Genomic DNA, 22,461 nt, shown 5'->3' on the forward strand with positions numbered 1-22,461 from the left:
CAGGCTTCCTGTCTGCCCGGGATATTGGCATAAACAGCGCAATCGCCGGGCTTCCTGTCTGCCCGAGATATTGGCATAAACGGAGCAATCGCCGAGCTTCCTGTCTGCCCGGGATATTGGCAGAAACAGCGCAATCGCCAGGCTTCCTGTCTGCCCGGGATATTGGCATAAACAGCGCAATCGCCGGGCTTCCTGTCTGCCCGGGATACTGGAATGAACAGCGCAATCGCCGGTCTTCCTGTCTGCCCGGGATATTGCATAAACAGCGCAATCGCCAGGCTTCCTGTCTGCCCGGGATATTGGCATAAACAGCGCAATCGCCAGGCTTCCTGTCTGCCCGGGATATTGGCATAAACAGCGCAATCGCCGAGCTTCCTGTCTGCCCGGGATATTGGCATAAACAGCGCAATCACCAGGCTTCCTGTCTGCTCGGGATATTGGCATAAACAGCGCAATCGCCGGGCTTGGCATAAACGGAGCAATCGCCGAGCTTCCTGTCTGCCCGGGATATTGGCATAAACAGCGCAATCGCCGGGCTTCCTGTCTGCCCGGGATATTGGCATAAACAGCGCAATCGCCGGGCTTCCTGTCTGCCCGGGATACTGGCATGAACAGCGCAATCGCCTGGCTTCCTGTCTGCCCAGGATATTGGCATAAACAGTGCAATCGCCGAGCTTCCTGTCTGCCCGGGATATTGACATAAACAGCGCAATCGCTGGGCTTCCTGTCTGCCCGGGATATTGCATAAACAGCGCAATCGCCGAGCTTCCTGTCTGCCCGGGATATTGGCATAAACAGCGCAATCACCAGGCTTCCTGTCTGCTCGGGATATTGGCATAAACAGCGCAATCGCCGGGCTTCCTGTCTGCCCGAGATATTGGCATAAACGGAGCAATCGCCGAGCTTCCTGTCTGCCCGGGATATTGGCATAAACAGCGCAATCGCCAGGCTTCCTGTCTGCCCGGGATATTGGCATAAACAGCGCAATCGCCGGGCTTCCTGTCTGCCCGGGATACTGGCATGAACAGCGCAATCGCCGGGCTTCCTGTCTGCCCGGGATACTGGCATGAACAGCGCAATCGCCTGGCTTCCTGTCTGCCCGGGATATTGCATAAACAGCGCAATCGCCTGGCTTCCTGTCTGCCCAGGATATTGGCATAAACAGTGCAATCGCCGAGCTTCCTGTCTGCCCGGGATATTGACATAAACAGCGCAATCGCTGGGCTTCCTGTCTGCCCGGGATATTGCATAAACAGCGCAATCGTCTGGCTTCCTGTCTGCCAGGGATATTGGCATAAACAGCGCAATCGCCGTGCTTCCTGTCTGCCCGGGATATTGCATAAACAGCGCAATCGCCGGGCTTCCCGTCTGCCCGTGATGTTGCATAAACAGCGCAATCGTCGTGCTTCCTGTCTGCCCGGGATATTGCATAAACAGCGCAATCGCCTGGCTTCCTGTCTGCCAGGGATATTGGCATAAACAGCGCAATCGCCGGGCATCCTGCTGGATAAGACCGTACGAACATATTGCGCTTATCTGCTGCTGTTGGCAGACAGAATATTAGATGCATAAAGAAGATGTGTGATATAATCATGAGCCACCTAGACATGGCGAGAGGGGATAAGACGTCTCGTTCACAGAGCGACGGAGCGTTTTCACAATGGCAGCCCCGCTGCTCGGTGACGGTTCTGTACCCGGCCTGGAGAGACAGCGCTGGAGCTAATTAATATTCCCTGTCCTCCTATACAATGCATAGACAGCCGTATGTAAATAGTGGAGATACCACATGAACAATGCTGCAAAGATTTAAAGATTTTAAAGGTTGGAGAGTTATGGATGTGTTTTCGGCAGATAGATGGTTCAATAGATAAATTCCATCATGTCCAATATTATTTCCAATAGTTTTTCTGGTCGATTTCACATAGAAGTGAATGGAAATTGATAAGAAAAGATAAGAGGATCGATCGGATGAGCAATTGACCGAAAAAACGCATCGTGTGTACCTAGAATTGGAGTTAAAGGTGGCCATACACTGGCCCGATTTGCGGCAGTTTCGACAGCAGATTCGATCACTGGGATCGAATCTGCTGCCAATCGTTCGCGCAACACGCACCCGCCGATCCGATTTCCTCCCGAAATCGGATCGGTCCGTCGATCGCGCCGTGCGGGAAATTACCCTCGATCGCCCGCGGGTAGGGAGCGCGTCGCTAGCGGCGGCCGATCCGATCAGGTATACATTACCTGAGGCTGGCTCCCGGGCATCCCGTCCGTCACTGCTCCCGTCATGGCGCCTCCGGCATCCTCGTATAACTTCCGCTGTCATGCCAGTGACAGCGGAAGTACAACTAGAGGGCGCTCTATTTGAACTTCCGCTGTCACTGGTGTGATAGCGTAAGTTCTATGCGGATGCCGGAGCCGGAGGTGCCACATGACGGGGACATCACGCCCGGGAGCCAGCCTCAGGTAATGTATACCGGCGGGGGGAGCGGCGGCAGCACCACCACAACAGATTGTGATCGGTTTCAGGCTGAAATCGATTCACAATCTGTTTGCAGGAAAGGCAGCCATACGATCCCTCTCTGATCAGATTCGATCAGATAGGGATCTGTCAGCTGGTCGATCTGATGGCACATCGACCAGTGTATGGCTGCCTTAAGAGTTTGTCAAGCTCTTCATTAGCTGCCAATTAACCAGAAGATCCAGTTCAGAGAGAAGCAGCAGAGGAAGAGCGAGAAGAAAGGTGAATGAGACGAGCAGCTGAGTTCAGTAGATTAGAGTGGTGCCAGTCTGTTAGTAGTCCACAAAGTGGTGCATTACAACAGTCCAGATGAGCTGTCTGGGTGTCATCCTGGACTCCGCACTCTCCTTCACTCCCCACATCCAAAACCTCACAAAGTCCTGCAACTTCCACCTTTGTAACATCTGTAAGATTCGCCTTCCCTGACCTCTACCACCACCAAACTCCTCATCCATGCCCTCATAATTTCCCGCCTTGACTACTGCAACGCCCTGCTGTCTGGTCTCCCTATGACCCGCATTGCCCCACTGCAGTCCATCATGAATGCAGCAGCCAGAATGATCCACTTCTCCCATCGCTCCACCAGGGTGGCTCTCCTCTGAATCCTTCCACTGGCTTCCTATGCAGTCCAGAATCAGATTCAAGATATTGTGTCTGACCTACAAATCCGTCCACAAAACCTGTCCAACCTACATTTCTGATCTTACTCAGAGATACACACCAAGCCGCTCACTCTGCTCCTCCAATGAACTTCGCCTGACCGTCCCCACATCACCGAGTCCCATGCACGCCTCCAGGACTTCTCAAGAGCTGCTCCAACACTATGGAACTTCCTACCTCCACCCATTAGGGCAGCCCCCTCCTTCAACATCTTCAAGAAGGCCCCCAAAACGCACCTTTTCACTCTGCCCCCCCCCCCCCCCCCCCCACTAGTGCTCTAAACCTGCAGCTGAACTCTGGTCCCCTACCTTTCATGTCACTACCTCTCCCTCTAGACTGTAAGCTTTTGGGCAGGGTCCTCCTCCTAGTGTCTCCTACCTGTTCATACAGCTCCATTACCGTACACCAATCCTATGGATCTCGGTGAATTCGACTTGCCTAATCCCCATGCTCCCAATGTATTCCTGTATTGTCGTATTGCTGAATGTAACCCCTAAATACTGTCTGTAACCTAAACTAATGTCCAGCGCTATGTAATATGTTGGCGCTGTAAAAATACAATAAATAAATGAGTTTTGTAGATTGTGGCGGAGAAGGGCTGACATAGAGCCTGTGTGTTTTAGTGCAGCGCATGCAGCAGGCCGGCCATTGCCCCTGCAAGCAGGATACGTCCTCATTACCCCCCAGCGTAGTATGAAGCACTGAAGACCTCACAACGGAAGTGACACAGGACTGTGCCCTGTAAGGGGTGTTCCTCTTACCCGCACATCATGCAATCAATCCACAAGGCATCTTCTGCTAACAGCCTGCAGAGCTGCTGAGAGGCTGCACAGCTATTAGCAGGCACAGGGCTCTTATGCAGTCATCTATGGGAAGGCACAGCTGCAGCCCATTATATGTCAGTGACATGTGACCCGCTCATCTCTCTGTAATGTACCACATACAGGGATTATTGTCTTACCCATCCTCCTTATCACTGTGAGGCTGAATACCAACACTCCATACATCTGCTTGTTTACAGGAAGCCTGTATATTCTACTGTACCAAGGAGGGGGGCATGTTAGGCACGCCAGTCATGTATGCAGAGATGGAATAAGATATAATAGGCCACCCTTGTCGTCCTTTTGGTAAGCTGAATTGAAGAGAGGTCAGAGAAGGTGACTGATGGGCCCCTTGACACTTACTATGCCCCAAGCACCTGCCTAGGTTGCCTGGTGGGCGATCCTGCTTTGAATGTAGGGGTCTATTTCATTTGGATATTTGCTGGATGTTAAACATGTAAAGAGGGTCAGTAAATGGATGTTTGATGTGAGCTGTGCTGACCGTCCCTCAGAGGAGCTCACAATCTAATCTCTGCCACAGTCCTGTGTCCATCGTAGTCCAGGGTCAGTATTGTGGGTGGGAAGCCAATTCACTTATGTGGGATGTGGTAGGAAACCCACAAAAAAGGGGAGAACATACAAACTCCATTCAGATAGTGTCCTGAACTACATTCCAACCAGAGCAAAAGCGCTGCATTCAGTTAACCATCACCTGGCAACCACTGCTTACCTACTCTCACCCGACACCCAGCATTAAACTGACTCCCACCTGACACACAAAACTCAACTAATACTCACTTAAAGAGAACCTAAACTGAGAAGGATATGGATATTTCCTATTGGAATAATACCAGTTGCCTGACTCTCCTGCTGATCCTGTGTCTCTAATACATTTCGCCACAGCCCCTCAACAAGCATGCAGATCAGGTGCTCTGACTGAAGTCAGACTGGATTAGCTGCATGCTTGTTACAGGTGTGTGATTCAGCCACTACTGCAGCCAGAGAGATCAGCAGGACTGCCAGGCAACTGGTATTGTTTAACAGGAAACATCCATATCCCTCTCAGTTAAGGTTCCCTTTAAGGTGGCCACTAATGATCCAACCTTTTTCATCCAATCTTACCATTTCTATGTAATATAAGGGAACTGACGAAGTTATCCATTCAGTATATTCACTTAGTTTACCCTTCTACTACATAGATTTGGTAAGATTGGATGAAAAAGATTGGATCATTAGTGGCCACCTAAACTCCGACCAAGAATTGAACTTTATCCCAATCAGTAGCTGATACCCCCTTTTACATGAGAAATCTATTCCTTTTCACAAACAGACCATCAGGGGGCGCTGTATGGCCAATATTGTGGTGAAACTCCTCCCACAAGAAAATTTCGTACTCCTGGCAGTTTCCTGTCTGTGAACCTTGCTGCATTGTGGGAGATAGCTGTTTACAGCTGTTTCCAACTGCCAAAAAAGCATGCAGCAGCTACATCACCTGCCAGCAGTAAAAATGTCACCATGTAATAAATGTCAGAATGTAAAATTAGGGATTTCAAAGATTTTACAATGGGCAAACACTGACTAAATCATTTATACATAATTATTGTAAAAATGAAGCACTTTTTTATTACATTATTTTCACTGGAGTTCCTCTTTAACCCTAATTTAACATTCCTAGATATCTAATACTTACCTACCCACATCTGACCCGTCACTAATTTGCCCTTACAAGACACCCAACACTCAACTAACCCTCACCTGACACCCATCACTTATCTACCACCACATGACACTCAACTGACTCTTGCCTAAAATGAACTTACCCTTTCCAGGTGTGCATGTAATAAAGGCCCTGGAAAATATGGGCACAGTGTGTTCCTGAAAAACGTCTCACCTTGCTCCTGCAGAAGTCCCGGCGGTGTTAATTACTATTCTCCCTCCAGGTCGCCATGGACTGTGGGGTAATTTTGCTATTTTTACCGTAATTTGGGCTCTGTCTTCTGCCGGCACCCTTATTATATATGATATAGTAAACTTCTGATATAGTAAACTACTTGTCCAGGTGTCCTTGGAGTTTACTATAAGGCCGCAATGCCGTCGCGAAGTCTGCAGCGTGTTACAGCGTGATCCGTGCCTATCACGCGTATTATGCAGTAATGCAATTAGTGCAATTGGGTGACATGGCAAGTATGCATGACGGGAGCGCAGTGCATCGCAGCCCACATGCATGGACCAACGGGAATCCCAGTGACCTACTTCCTGCCCAGCGGGGGGCCGGCCTATGCATATCACCCTATCATCACACTGTGGCTGCTCTGGGTTCTGCTCTATGATGCCGTGCTTGCACCGCACCACTAATATAAGATGTGCAACCAGCCTTAAAGAGACACTGAAGCGAAAAAAAAAAATATGATATAATGAATTGGTTGTGTACTATGAATAATTACTAGAAGATTAGCAGCAAAGAAAATATTCTCATACTTTTATTTTCAGATATATAGTGTTTTTTCTAACATTGCATCACTCTATAATATGTGCAGATTACACAACACTCAGCATTCAAAATGAGTCTTTCAGAGCAGTCTGTGAAGTAATGACCTCTCCTCTGGCAGAGGAAAAGTAAACAGTTCAATTACAGTTGAGATAATAAAAGTCAGATAACAGCCCTCTCCACGACTAAGTTAGTCGGAGAGCTTAATAGCTTTTTTGTGGATACAAAATATAGGTAAAAGGCTGCGCATCCCTGACCCAATACTGTACAATTGAATGGTTAATCGCTGTGGCGCACACCGCCCCCCCTGGACTAAAATGTACGCCCGCATCCAAACAATGCAATACTGGTCTATGGAGAAATTTTAGCTTCCATCATAGTTTTGCATGCAAAAATATAGATATACTGGACATCTGCACCAACGTTGAGGTAAATCTCCAGAGCAGATGTCCTAACACTAAACTGACCTAAGTTAAAAGCAAATGTCTATACCCTGGCAGCTGCTATGCTAAAATGTGTAACTTACATTCAATACAGACAGCAGGAAACAAAGCAAGCGCTCACCAATATGGGCCGCATCTGAATGACTCACCACCTCATATGCACCGCTTAAATAGCTCAAATACACACTCAGCAATCAGACAGATGCAAAACATATGCAAAACTAAACTAAATACTTACCATGCAAAACAGGATAGCACAATGGGTGCTGCTAGCCTGGTAGTTACAGAACTGTGGATACAAAATATAGGTAAAAGGCTGCGCATCCCTGACCCAATACTGTACAATTGAATGGTTAATCGCTGTGGCGCACACCGCCCCCCCTGGACTAAAATGTACGCCCGCATCCAAACAATGCAATACTGGTCTATGGAGAAATTTTAGCTTCCATCATAGTTTTGCATGCAAAAATATAGACATCATATAGACATTAGGACATCTGCTCTGGAGATTTACCTCAACGTTGGTGCAGATGTCCAGTATATCTATAATTTTGCATGCAAAACTATGATGGAAGCTAAAATTTCTCCATAGACCAGTATTGCATTGTTTGGATGCGGGCGTACATTTTAGTCCAGGGGGGGCGGTGTGCGCCACAGCGATTAACCGTTCAATTGTACAGTATTGGGTCAGGGATGCGCAGCCTTTTACCTATATTTTGTATCCACAGTTCTGTAACTACCAGGCTAGCAGCACCCATTGTGCTATCCTGTTTTGCATGGTAAGTATTTAGTTTAGTTTTGCATATGTTTTGCATCTGTCTGATTGCTGAGTGTGTATTTGAGCTATTTAAGCGGTGCATATGAGGTGGTGAGTCATTCAGATGCGGCCCATATTGGTGAGCGCTTGCTTTGTTTCCTGCTGTTAATAGCTTTTTTGCATAGAGATAACAACTGGAGTTTCTCAACTCTTCCTGTACTGGAAACAATTAAGCTGGCCATACACTGGCCCGATTTACCGCCGTTTCGACAGCAGATTCGATCACTGGGATCGAATCTGCTGCCAATCGTTCGCGCTACACGCCGAATTTCGATTCATTTCGTCCGATTGCGCCGTGCGGAAAATTACCGTCGATCGCCCGCGGGTAAAGAGCGCATCGCTAGTGGCGTTCGAGTGCCCGACGACCGACGCAATAGAGCCCGCATACATTACCTGCTCCGCCGGCGCGACTGCCCCCGCTCGTCTCCACTCTGGTCTCCGGCATGCCTTCACTTATTCCTGCCCGGCAGGAACTTTAAACAGTAGAGGGCGCTCTACTGTTTAAACTTCCCCCAGACAGGAAGAAGGGAAGCATGCCGGAGACCAGAGCAGACCAGAGCGGAGAAGAAGAGCGGTGACCGGGGGCAGTCGCGCCGGCGGAGCAGGTAATGTATGCGGGCGGGGGGAGCGGCGGCAGCACCACCACAACAGATTGTGAACGGTTTCAGACTGAAATCTGTTCACAATCTGTTTGCAGTAAAGGCAGCTATACGATCCCTCTCTGATCAGATTCGATCAGATAGGGATCTGTCTGTTGGTCGAATCTGATGGCAAATCGACCAGTGTATGGCCACCTTTAGACTGATGTATCTGATCTTAATGTTTTTTTTCTTAGCTGTACTACACATACAAATCATAATATCATCATTTTTTTTTCGCTTCAGTGTCTCTTTAAAGGGAACCTAAACTGAGAGGGATATGGATGTTTCCTTTTAAACAATTTAAAATGCCTGGCTACCCTGCTGATCTCTGGCTACAGTAGAGGCTGAATCACACACCTGAAACAAGGATGCAGCTAATCCAGTCTGACTTCAGTCAGAGCACCTGATCTGCTGCATGCTTGTTCAGGGGCTGTGGCTAAAAGTATTAGAGACACAGGATCAGCAGGAGAGTCAGGCAACTGGTATTATTTTAAAAGGAAAAATCCACATCCTTCTCAGTTTAGGTTCCCTAAAGGACAACCGAGGTGACATGATGAGATAGACATGTGTATGTACAGAGCCTAGCACACAAATAACTAGGCTGTGTTCCTTTTTTTCTTTTTATGCCTAAAAGAGTTAAACATCAGGGGCTTGATTCAGTAAACGGTGCTAACCTACTTAGCACGCCTAAAGACTTTAGGCGTGTTAACCAGGGTGCTAAGTAGGTTAGCATTGTTTCTAAAATCAGATCGCGCGCAAAGTCAAAGATTTGCGCGCGTTGAGTCCGGTGCGCGCGAAAAGTCGTATAGATGTTAATGAGCACTTCGAGTGCACTGCGCTGTGCGCGCGATCTGAGTTTAACACGCCCAAACTGAGTTTAGGCGTGATAATGGCCTTTTCAGAAGCGTGCTAACTGTTAGCACTGCTTACTGAATCAAGCCCAAGGTGTGCAAGTGACAGTTTCTGTCCGGGTCAGACTGACTCACACTATAGCATAACCCTCACTGATAAGTAATTACAGCCATAAAACACTTTCCTGTCAGTAAAGGCCTTCTAAGAACAGGAAAGAGATAAAAGGGTCAATAATTCATAGATTTGAGCTCTGGCATACTTCACTGAACGTGCCATCGAGCAGAGACAATTAAACAGTAACAACTTAAAAACTAGATTCAAATATAAAATAAAACCGTAAGATATCTAAAAAAAGTCATTTTTTAGAAGGAGGATAGATGCAATTGTTTTTCTCATCAGTTTATTTTCACCTCAGATGTCCTTTAAGGAATTTTGCTGTTTATTGTAAACGCTGTATGTTCCGGCCTACTTTTAGTATTGCTGTATTCCTCAGGGATTCTGTGTCTTAGTGTCCTGTTTGCCACTTTATGTTTTCCCCGCCACAACTCAGCTCAAAGCACAATACAAGGATAGTTACACCAACCTAACTACTTATAATTAAACCCCTATTTATATAAAAGTAAAACACAACCGTTACTGAATGCATTGTGGCAGAAGGCTGCGCGTTGCCCGCTTACCTGGCCTCTGGTCGGAGGTCTCACTGGCAGCGGTCGGGAGGGAACACTTTGCTGGACAGGAAGAGGAGGCGGCCGTCCTTGGAGGTTCCTCTGTTCTGGTGGCTCATGTATCCCCATAGGGTGGCTGATGTCTGCTGGATGATAGCCGGCCGGACGATGTATCCTCCCACTCTGCACACAGTACCAGAGGTTAAGGGAATTTTACACAATATTACTGTAAACACCAATCCTTATAAGACCAATCCTTTGCTCATTCCACTGGCTACCAGCAAAATGGAGAATCCTCTTCAAAACTGGCGTACTAACACTCAAATCCAAACATAACCTAGGCCCTGGAAATCAAAGGATTTGTTGTAACTGTATTACACCCCTACAACCTCGAATCTACAGGATCTAACAGCTTGACCACCCCCAGAGCCCAAGTCAAAACCTTTGGAGCCAGGGTCTTCTGCCGTGCTGCCCCTACCCTTTGGAACACCTTGCCCAACCCAATCAAGACAGCCCCAACCCTGGAGATGTTTAGATCAAAACTAAAAAGCCAGCTGTTTAGCATTGAGTAGATGCAATCTACTGGTAGATCGCGAAGGACTTCATGGTAGGTCCTGACCACACTACATTTTCCATTGTGTACAGGGAGTGCAGAATTATTAGGCAAATGAGTATTTTGACCACATCATCCTCTTTATGCATGTTGTCTTACTCCAAGCTGTATAGGCTCGAAAGCCTACTACCAATTAAGCATATTAGGTGATGTGCATCTCTGTAATGAGAAGGGGTGTGGTCTAATGACAACACCGTATATCAGGTGTGCATAATTATTAGGCAACTTCCTTTCCTTTGGCAAAATGGGTCAAAAGAAGGACTTGACAGGCTCAGAAAAGTCAAAAATAGTGAGATATCTTGCAGAGGGATGCAGCACTCTTAAAATTGCAAACCTTCTGAAGCGTGATCATCGAACAATCAAGCTTTTCATTCAAAATAGTCAACAGGGTCGCAAGAAGCGTGTGGAAAAACCAAGGTGCAAAATAACTGCCCATGAACTGAGAAAAGTCAAGCGTGCAGCTGCCAAGATGCCACTTGCCCCCAGTTTGGCCATATTTCAGAGCTGCAACATCACTGGAGTGCCCAAAAGCACAAGGTGTGCAATACTCAGAGACATGGCCAAGGTAAGAAAGGCTGAAAGACGACCACCACTGAACAAGACACACAAGCTGAAACGTCAAGACTGGGCCAAGAAATATCTCAAGACTGATTTTTCTAAGGTTTTATGGACTGATGAAATGAGAGAGTCTTGATGGGCCAGATGGATGGGCCCGTGGCTGGATTGGTAAAGGGCAGAGAGCTCCAGTCCGACTCAGACGCCAGCAAGGTGGAGGTGGAGTACTGGATTGGGCTGGTATCATCAAAGATTAGCTTGTGGGGCCTTTTTGGGTTGAGGATGGAGTCAAGCTCAACTCCCAGTCCTACTGCCAGTTTCTGGAAGACACCTTCTTCAAGCAGTGGTACAAGAAGAAGTCTGCATCCTTCAAGAAAAACATGATTTTCATGCAGGACAATGCTCCATCACACGCGTCCAAGTACTCCACAGCGTGGCTGGCAAGAAAGGGTATAAAAGAAGAAAAACTAATGACATGGCCTCCTTGTTCACCTGATCTGAACCCCATTGAGAACCTGTGGTCCATCATAAAATGTGAGATTTACAAGGAGGGAAAACAGTACACCTCTCTGAACAGTGTCTGGGAGGCTGTGGTTGCTGCTGCACGCAATGTTGATAGTGAACAGATCAAAACACTGACAGAATCCATGGATGGCAGGCTTTTGAGTGTCCTTGAAAAGAAAGGTGGCTATATTGGTCACTGATTTGTTTTTGTTTTGTTTTTGAATGTCAGAAATGTATATTTTTGAATGTTGAGATGTTATATTGGTTTCACTGGTAAAAATAAATAATTGAAATGGGTATATATTTGTTTTTTGTTAAGTTGCCTAATAATTATGCACAGTAATACTCACCTGCACACACAGATATCCCCCTAAAATAGCTAAAACTAAAAACAAACTAAAAACTACTTTCAAAAATATTCAGCTTTGATATTAATGAGTTTTTTGGGTTCATTGAGAACATGGTTGTTGTTCAATAATAAAATTATTCCTCAAAAATACCACTTGCCTAATAATTCTGCACTTCCTGTATATACAAGTTTGTTCCTAAACTTGTACATAGGTAGATCATTTTGACTTGCTTATTTTTTTAAGTAACTCACAAGCCGAAAAAGTGTGGGCACCTCTGGACTGACGTTTATGATCGTGTCACTTTTTTCCCCTGTAACACTTTACAAACCACAACTATGTCCTGATCTGAGACTAGCTTATGCACTTTGGGTGCTACAGGAATAAAGCGTTTTACAGATGTTTTGTTGTAAACATGTTATAGTGTTTCTAAAGAAGACATGATCACATGACGGGAAGCGGAAAGTTTGATTCCCAGATCAGTCACCTGATCATTTTGATCACACAGCCTCTTAAGAGTTCTCAAGGAGAATTTCTGCAGAACATTTCTATGCTGTGCTACTCGTGGACAACACATTGATCATTCATTCATTTACGTACACACATCCAGTTTTGATTAGCCAATCACTGGCCAGCTTTTCAAATTCTGTGTTTTATGAGCGCCAACATATTTGGAATACTGTGAACAAATTGTGTAGGTTAAGCCTGGTATACACCTCCAATTTTGATTGGCCAATTTTACCACCTCCTTGTAGAATCAGAGTCAACAGATATTGAATACTATGAGCAGATTCTGTAGATAAACTCACATACTACATGGAGGTGGTAAAGTTGGTCAGTGATTGGCTAATCAGAATTGAAGGAGTGTACTAGGCTTTAGTTATAACATTGGTCAGCCAAAATTGAAAACACCTTAAAGCCTGGGACACATCTTAAATTTTGATTGGCCAATCATTTACCAATGTAACCACCTCCATGTACTATGAGAGTTTATCTACACAGATTTCATAGAATTTGAAATCTGTTGGCCCTAATACTGAATGGAGGTGGTCAAATTGGCCAATCAAAATTGAACGTGTGCACCGGGCTTTAATTGGCTGCAAACATCTCCTGATCTGCAGCACGGTGGCGTAGTGGTTAGCTCTCTCGCCTTGCAGCGCTGGGTCCCTGGTTCGAATCCCAGCCAGGGCACTATCTGCAAAGAGTTTGTATGTTCTCTCCGTGTCTGCGTGGGTTTCCTCCGGGCACTCCGGTTTCCTCCCACATTCCAAAAACATACGGATAAGTTAATTGGCTATCCCTAAAATTGGCCCTAGACTACAGTACTTACACTACATAATATAGACATATGGCAATGGTAGGGATTCGATTGTGAGCTCCTTTGAGGGACAGTTAGTGACAAGATATATACTGTATATACACTGTACAGCGCTGCGTAATATGTCGGCGCTATATAAATACTAAATAATAATAATAATAATCTGATTGGTTCCCTGTAGCAGCTGCACCTGAGACACATGTTCCACCACCTTGTCACATGACAGAGAAACACACAAGGTCACATGACAGAGAAGCATGCGGTCGCTCACCTCTGCTCTCTGCCAGGCCTTGTTGAGGAGAGGTTTGCTCCGTGTTGGGCTGGGTTCCTGTCCGGCCTCGTTCTGTCTTCCTGCTCTTGATGGACTGTCTGACCTGGAATATAAAGTCATTGAATACAGAGGAGAAAAGGATGCAATTTAGAGTGACACAGTGGAGGGCTTTCTTCATTTTTATTCACCAAGGAAAACAACGGGAGTAAGATTGATCATTTTAAATAGTCTAGCCGGACTGGAAATAAATATTGATTTTATTTTGGAAAGTTGGTAGCCTGTTAAATTAGCTTCTGCAATCTGTGAAAATGTGTCTTTTTATAATACTCCTGAGACCAGTCTAATAAACCGAGTGCCTGGCCAGTAATTGCCACAGATACCGAAGCTCCACCACACTTCACTAGGCTTTGACCAAAGGTTAAGGAGATGTCTCCTCAGATGGAGAATGTAGTCTGCAGAGGAGTTTATGCTGGAATTTTACAGCTACAGACCTAAAAGTTGCTTTTTATAAGGCCCTGGGGACGGCTAAACCTAGCCTGATATACATTCACAAGATACATATTGCTAAGCGCAACCAAAAACATACTGATGATTGCCCTTCCTCAGAACTGGTCTTGCCTTATGACGAAACTAAGGTGGGGATTACAATGTGAGCTTCTCTGAGGACAGTCAGTGACATCATTATGTACCGTACTCTGTAAAGTGCTGCAGAAGATGTCAGTGCTATATAAATACATAATAATAAGGTAGGACATTATACTATGACTATATGGTAGGATTAGATTGTGAGCTCCTCTGAGGACAGTCAGTGACATGACTATGTACTCTGTAATGTGCTGCAGAAGATGTCAGTGCTATATAAATACATAATGATAATATGGTAGGACATTAGGCTATGACTATGGCAGGATTAGACTGTGAGCTCCTCTGAGGACAGTCAGTGACATGACTATGTACTCTGTAATGTGCTGCAGAAGAGGTCAGTGCTATATAAATACATGATAATAATATGGTAGGACATTAAACTATAACTATGGTAGGATTAGATTGTGAGCTCCTCTGAGGACAGCCAGTGACAGGACTTTGTACTCTGTAAAGTGCTGCAGAAGATGTCAGTGCTATATAAATACATAATAATAAGGTAGGACATTATACTATGACTATATGGTAGGATTAGATTGTGATCTCCTCTGAGGACAGTCAGTGACATGACTATGTACTCTGTAAAGTGCTGCAGGAGATGTCAGTGCTATATAAATACATAATAATAATATGGTAGGACATTAGACTATGACTATGGTAGGATTAGAGTGTGAGCTCCTCTGAGGACAGTCAGTGACATGACTATGTACTATGTAATGTGCTGCAGGAGATGTCAGTGCTATATAAATACATAATAATAATATGGTAGGACATTAGACTAGGACTATGGTAGGATTAGAGTTTGAGCTCCTCTGAGGACAGTCAGTGACATGACTATGTACTCTGTAATGTGCTGCAGAAGATGTCAGTGCATTATATACACCAGGTACGAGCCTACACCTACCGTACTGAAGAAGGGAATTCCTGTGAAACGCGTTGGGGTATTTTATGTCTTTATTAAAGCGGTTTTAGAAAATATTTGATTACATGTGTCATACACCCGTAGGTAAGTCTACCGCTATCTCCTTTTTTAAAAAATGTTAGTGTATTTTACCCTAAGTTGGCACCTCTGTATACCTACACTTCTTTTAATTTTTATTAGCTGGTTGCTAGAATTTTCCAAGAAGCTCTCCATCCTAACGCCATTGCTTTCCTCATGTGAATTCCCATTCTTTTTTCCAAGTCTTCCTTTTCTTCTTCCCGCCTCTTTCTTGTACAGCGTTTGAGTCTCCATGCCTGTATTTTTGTGTTGAATACACTATATGATGGTCTATCAGGTGTTCAAACCAACAAAGTTGACTTTCTTTGTGGTTCAACCTCTAAAGTCCTCCTGATCCCCTGGTTCCTTCTTCTGTTTCTTCTTGTTGTCTGAAGACTCTCGTCTCCACTTGTTGAAGCCTTGATTTGCTTTGACTAGCTGAAAGTCTGTGACTTAATCACCTCTATCGCTGCCCGTTTCCAGTTGCGTAGCCTTAATATTTCTTTGGCATTAACTGCCGTTAATCCATATTGATTTCCAAGGCTTCTCTAAAGGTTTCTTAACAAATAGTTTTTACGGGAACAGGTTATTAGGCTATTAACCAACCCTCAGACTTGTAGGATCGGGCTATTTATTCTGGAACATCACCTTTGACTTGTCTGGCTAGAGAGACCCTACCAGTAGCTAGGCTGCTGCCGGCATAGCTCTCAGGATCACTTGTTCACGCAAGCCCCACCACTGCTACATAATTGGGGCGTGAGACAAAACAACTACAATTTTGCTTCTTTTTGTCTTCTCTCTTTTCCAAAGAACTTTAGATGATGGCGATGAAGAGACGTCTGAATGCTTTTATTATCTCATCGAATTCCTCTTCAGTGCCCCCATTTCTACTTATTATAGCTCCCAGATATTTCGCTGTATCTAACTTTTTCGATTGATGAATTTTGGAGCCGTGTCTGATGTCGCGTGGCTCCTCTCGCTATCCGCATGCTTTTTTGATTTCGCTACTTCGGTTTTCACGCTGCATCTAAGCGTTCCAGATAGCCACCTATTGTTGCAGTTTATTGGCTTTTGTCCACAAACTATTATAAAGTCATCTGTAATTCAGAGATGTGTGCAGTTTTTGTACTGCAAAAAGGTTTTTGCTCACTCCTATTAAGCGTAGAAACTGTACCATAAAGCATTGAGTGTCTTCTCCAGGTATATTGTACTGTTTATATAATAAACCGCAGAATAAGCAAGGGATTTGTAGCGTGGTCGTCTATCTTTCTTCTGCAGTCTGTTGAACGAGGGACAGACATTAATGGCCAACGCGCTCTCCTGCTGCGTTTAGTTATCGGGAAGCACAGCACGCCGGGTGCTAAATCCACAACATTATGCAGAATAAGCATATGAACAAGAGATTATATTAGTAACAAGAACATGAAAATATGGTTAAGCTAAATTCTGGCAAAGCATGATTTATCCTCATGAAAATGGATTTTCTGGGGAATGTTTTTTCATGCTTGAAATCAGCCTTACCCAGAATTCCCCTGCAAATAAACATGCTAGGCAAAGCACCCCCTCAGGTGCCCAGAAAAAAATCAGTTATACTAAGAGTTCCCCAGTGACCAATTACAGCCAAGCACCCACTCAGATGCCCAGAGGTCAGCTTTACCCAGAATTCCCCAGTGACCAAACATGGCCATGCACCCACTCAGGTGCCCAGAAAATCAGCTATACCTACAGTTCCCCAATGACCAAACATGGTGGGCCAAGCACCTGCACAGATGCCCAGAACATCAGTTTTACCCAGAATTCCCCAGTGACCAAATATGGTAGGCCAAGCGTCTGCTCAGATGTCCAAAAAAATCAGCTTTACCCAGAATTCCCCAATGTCTAAGCATGGCCAAGCACCCACTCAGATAACCGGAAAGTCAGCTATACCTAGTTCCCCAGTGACCAAACATGGTAGGCCAAGGATCCCCTCAAGAGCCCAGAAAATCTGTTTTACCAAGAATTCCTCAGTGTCTAAGCATGGCCAAGCGCCCACTCAGATGCCTAGAAAGTGAGCTATAACTAGAGTCTCCCCCTCCCCGCCCGATCAGCCCCCCCCCCCCCATCAAGCTTCCACTAGAGCCCTTGTCCAATCGACGCACAAAGAGCTCTTCTCCACCTCCGGTGCACAGGAGAATGTGGGGGCCATTGATGCCCTGGAGGTGGGGGGTTCATAGTGGCATCCTGTAACAAGCGGACTCCATTTGAAAAATTGCTAATTCTGCCACTTTAACGTGACCATTAGGGATTTCTCTGGGACCATTTTGTTGACATAACCGTTTGCTGAAAAATCTTGTTTGCTTGCTCCTATTAAGCGTAGACCCCGGACCATAAAGCATTGTGTGTCTTCTCCAGGTATATCGTACTCTTTATGTAATAAACTGCAGAATAAGCAAGAGATTTGTACCGTGGTCGTCTATCTTTCTTCTACAGTCTGTTGAACAAGGGACAGACATTAATGGCCAATGCGCTCTCCTGCTGCGTTTAGTTATCGGAAGCACAGCACACTGGGTGCTAAATCCACAACATTATGCAGAATAAGCATATGAACAAGAGATTATATCCGTACTAACAACAACATAGAAATATAGCTAAGCTAAAATTCTGGGAAAGTATGATTTATCCTCATGAACCATGCTTGAAATCACCAGTGATCAAATATGGCCAAGCACCCACTCAGATGCCCGCAAAGTCAGCTATACCAAAAGTTCCCCAGTGACCAATCACAGACAAGCACCCACTTAGGTGCTCAGAAAATCAGCTATACCCAGAATTCCCCAGTGACCAATCATGGTAGGTCAAGTACCCACTCAGGTGCCCAGAAAATCAGCTATACCTAGAGTTCCCCAATGACCAATCACAGCCAAGCACCTGCTTAGATCCCAAAAAGTCAGTACCAATCACTCGAGGTACCCACTTTTTCCTCAGAAACCAGGAAAAAGTGATTGACTCACATATAAGCCCCTTCCCATTATAGCCCCTTCCACAGTAGCCAGATGTGCCCCCAGTACAAATCAGCCCCCCTTTCCATAGCCTGATGTGCCTCAAGGATAATACAGCTCTGCCTCAAGACACCACTAGATGGCGTCATAGATATGAGACACAGCGAGGGTCACACGTATCCCAGATCATTGCACCGCTGACACCTTGCTTGCACGCTCCCCTGCACAAGCCAGGGGACACAGGTAGTCTTGAGCAGCGACTCTGTACACCATGTTACAGCGGATGGGGGCACAGGCACAGCAAGAAGCCACATGGTAACAGCAGGATCACTAGTGCACAATCCTTACGCTCCTCTGCCAGTAAAAAAAAAAACCACTCCACCATCTGTTCTGCTCCACTGACTCGCATTTAAGCCGAGGTAACTTTTCAGCACATTTTTTTTGTGCTGAAAAATTAGGCTTATACGCAAGTATCTAAGGTATTTGTTACAAGTACTCCATGATTGTGAATACTGTACATGCTTTTGAGTTAGTCCCTCATACGTTTACTTAACTATTAATACTTATTTAGATTTATTTATAATTTTTTTTGTTTAAAAAATTGTTATAAAACTTTGAACTGTGACAAGTTCAGGTACTCCCCAAGGCCTACTAAAGTAACCCCCAGTGTATGCGTACCATGAGTTGTGAAATTAGTGTGCCCTTCACAAATGCTTGGGCTAGTTACCTCAGTTTTTCAGCGGTGGATTTCTTGTTTGTGTACGGCCATCTGAACACGTTCCTTCTTTTCAGGTAGACAATGAAGACAACGGCTGCGAGGAACGTGATGGCCACCAGGACTCCGGCGACGAGACTTCTGTTACCTGGAATAGAAGACACGGCTCACACTGCGGCCCAGCTGGTAGACACGATCAATAAAATCCTTAAAGGACTTACGAGGCGAAATAGCCCAAAAAAGTGAAATACCTGTATGAAATATCAATGCACGGAGGGCGCCGTCCGCGCCCTCCGTGCCGTTCCGCCGGGTCCCCGCATCTCAATGTGCTGGCCCGTCCCGACCCCTCTCCTTCCTCCACTAAGATGGCCGCCGGAGCTGGCCGCGGCTGCGCAGTCCGCATATGCGCGATTGCGGCTGCGCAGCTCTAGGGCCTTTCTGCGATCCACGTAACAGGAGACGGCCTATAGCGTGGATCGGAGGAGAGGCCCTAGAGCTGCGCAGCCGCAATCGCGCATATGCGGACTGCGCAGCCGCGGCCAGCTCCGGCGGCCATCTTAGTGGAGGAAGGAGAGGCCAACCCGGGCTATGAGGTCGGGACCGGGCGGGGGGGCACATTGAGGTGCGGGGACTGGGCGGGAGGGCGCGGACGGCGCCCTCCGTGCATTGATATTTCATACAGGTATTTAACTTTTTTGGACTATTTCGCCTCGTAAGTCCTTTAAAGTGTAGCCAAGATGAACTTTGGGTAAAAAATCTAATATTTACCTTAGAAGAATAAAGCCTCTGGATCCTGTAGAAGCTTCCTACACCAAAAATCACTGTGATCAAGAAGAACTACATTGAAAAAAGATTAAGGACCAGAGCCTTTTTTTCCATTCTAACACTGATTGGGTCGCAAAGATCACAGGGTCAGGAGCCAATACGCTTGTCTCCTGATTGGCACACAGAACTTAGCTGTCATCAGACAGCTGCGGTTAGCAGCGACTATGGCAGGAGCGCGCAATGCAAACAGGTGAATTCTACATCCTATCAGAGACTGAAGAGCACAACAGGACATAGATCTGACTTTGCGTGGTACTGAAGGGGTAAATAATCCTCCAATCAGATAGTAAGGGCTGTTTCACACCTGGATCGCTTCTGAAGCACTTTTCAAAACACTGGACAATAAAATCCTGTGAGCTGTTTCACAGCAAATCACTATAAAAGTCACTCCAAAAGTGCTAGCTATTTTTGGTGTGAAATACCTCAAACTGATCGGTTTCCAAGGAGTAGATATCCCACTAGACCAGAACCCCTAATTGATTATTTGCTAGATGGGACCACTGTAGTATAGTGTATGGCCGCCTTTAACATAGCTGTTCAGGAACCTCTATAGCAGTCACTTCCTGCATGACAGACCACCATAGCTACAGGCTGTACTCTTCTCAGAGTTCAGTCTGTGCTCCGCCTCCTTGCCCATCACAGTAATACAGTGCCATGCAGGAGCCCCGCCTACAAATCCGAATGTTAACTCTTTCACCTGTGCTGCTTTCAATCCGAGTTCGGTGGATAACTGATGGTTCTTCATAACACAAGGTTGATGCTGGTTACTCACCAGACACTCTCATGGGTCCACTGTCCACGCTTCCTCCGTACCCCGGCTTGTCACAGTAGGGGGGCGCCCAGTCTGCCTCACAATGACAGTTCTTCTTGTTGTTGCAAACCTTACGGATACAAGAAGCACAGACCGTTATTCCTCTATCCTCCTTTCCAACTACACCATTAACCAGCTAACCAACAACTATAAGCGGGTGAATTGAGTGGTCAGGAGAGACACTGGTAAGCTCTCCTGCAGTCTGTTCACAGCTGCTGATAAGAAATAATTAGACAGGTGCATCTTCCTAAACAAACACAGAGAAGTGAATTTCTTTAGCAACTATGTGTGAAACAAACACTTTTCATCATGCGCTATGCAAGAGTGCAGGTCCACTTCAATCTTTATTTTTTTTTTAAAGAAAAGTCTGGGATTCTAAAATCTGTTGTGTATATAGCGAGTTATGCTATTTACGGGCTACGAAGCTGGCGTAGCTCCCGCTAAACGTTACGCCTGTTGTCTATGCACATAACATTTTATGTAAGTTACAGACTTTATGCTACTGACTTTTAAAGGGAAAATTATGGTAGAATAATCAAGACAATAACAGGATATCATATGTTCCTCTCACACATACGCAGACCCTTCAGCACGAAAAGGGTGCCCATACATTACTGGATATTGCTGCCCAATCGGTCTTCTGATTCAATCAGCAACATGACTGCCCAATCGATCTTTCGATCATATTGGTCAAATGGATCGATCAGGATTGCTGGAAAACTTCAGTTGCAAGGACTTTATTGTGTGTGTGGCGGTAATGGTGTTTGATATTACAAAGAATCAATGGACCTGATGGACCCCCGCCTGGTGTCCCCCAAGAGTGTCCAGCGGTGTGCAGTGTCTCACTTATCCAGCGGTGTGACTCTCCAGTGTCCGCCTCCACCATGTGACACTGGCGCATGTGCCCTGCCATGTGGTACCGGCGCTCACATGACTCCGTACACCGCAGGAGGCCAGGAGACACTCAGGCAGAGAGGTGAGTCTTTAAAACACTGAGCAAGGGCATGGAGGGTGGGGCATTTTACACTGGGGAGGGGGCGGCGGCAGGAAGATTTGCAAGAGATTTCATGCTAAAATCGATCAGAAATGGATCTATCTAATGGTTGATCTGCTACCAGATCAAACAGTATATGGGTACCTTATCTCAACAGGTGGGGAAAATTGACACAACAGCCTAAACACTAAGGCCTCTTTCACAGTGGGACATTGCGTTTGATGCGACGTTAAGGTCGCATAACGTGCCTCTAATGCAACGCATTGAAGGCCTATTATTTGGACATTATAGTAAATTCTTTAGCCCTGCGTTTGGTGCGCTGTTTTCATCGCACAGTGATCAAAAACGGCGCATGCGTTACATTTAAAAAAAAACAAAAAACATTACTGAGCATGTGCAACACACAACGCAGCAAATGTATTGCTAAACGCACAGCATGCAGCACTTTCTAAATATTGCTACACGTTACACACAACGCAACGTGTGCACTGTGAATATTGTACAGACTTTGTATTGCTGTGCGTTAGTCTGCTTTGGAACATTTTCTAACGTACGACTTTAACGTCCCACTGTGAAAGAGGCCTTAAAGGACAACTGAAGTGAGAGATATATGGAGGCTGCCATATTCATTTCCTTTTAAGCAGTACCAGTTGCCTGGCAGTCCTGCTGATCCTCTGCTTCTAATACTTTTAGCTATAGACTCAGAAACACCTGATCTGCTGCATGCTTGTTCAGACATTATTGTCAGATCTGACAAGATTAGCTGCATGCTTGTTTCTGGTGTGACATTGCTGCAGCCACATAAATCAGCAAGGCTGCCAGGTAACTAGTATTAACAGGAAACAAATATGGCAGCCTCCATATCCCTCTCACTCCAGTTGTCCTTTAATTGTTATAACATTGGCTGACCTTCTGTCATCAGTCACAACAGCTCCAGTCTAAGTTGCGCTGCATATCCTGTTGTACGGAGAGGGGAGGAGGGGAAGAAGCAGCAGACTCTTTGG

General features: G+C 45.7%; 1 protein-coding gene across 1 annotated transcript in view; it reads right to left on the reverse strand.

Annotated features, from left to right (window-relative positions):
• The window catches only part of ADAM12 (ADAM metallopeptidase domain 12), a 275,547-nt gene that overhangs the window by 11,223 nt on the left and 241,863 nt on the right, over positions 1–22,461 (reverse strand). The window contains exons 15-18 of the mRNA XM_068258874.1: positions 20,425–20,533; positions 18,840–18,975; positions 13,514–13,616; positions 9,918–10,088 (exon numbers count right to left, since the gene is read on the reverse strand). Coding sequence (XP_068114975.1) covers positions 9,918–10,088; positions 13,514–13,616; positions 18,840–18,975; positions 20,425–20,533 — 519 coding nt within the window. The remainder of the gene's footprint in view (positions 1–9,917; positions 10,089–13,513; positions 13,617–18,839; positions 18,976–20,424; positions 20,534–22,461) is intronic.

The sequence above is a fragment of the Hyperolius riggenbachi genome, chromosome 10, assembly GCF_040937935.1.
Source record: "Hyperolius riggenbachi isolate aHypRig1 chromosome 10, aHypRig1.pri, whole genome shotgun sequence".
Taxonomy (NCBI): Eukaryota; Metazoa; Chordata; class Amphibia; order Anura; family Hyperoliidae; genus Hyperolius; species Hyperolius riggenbachi.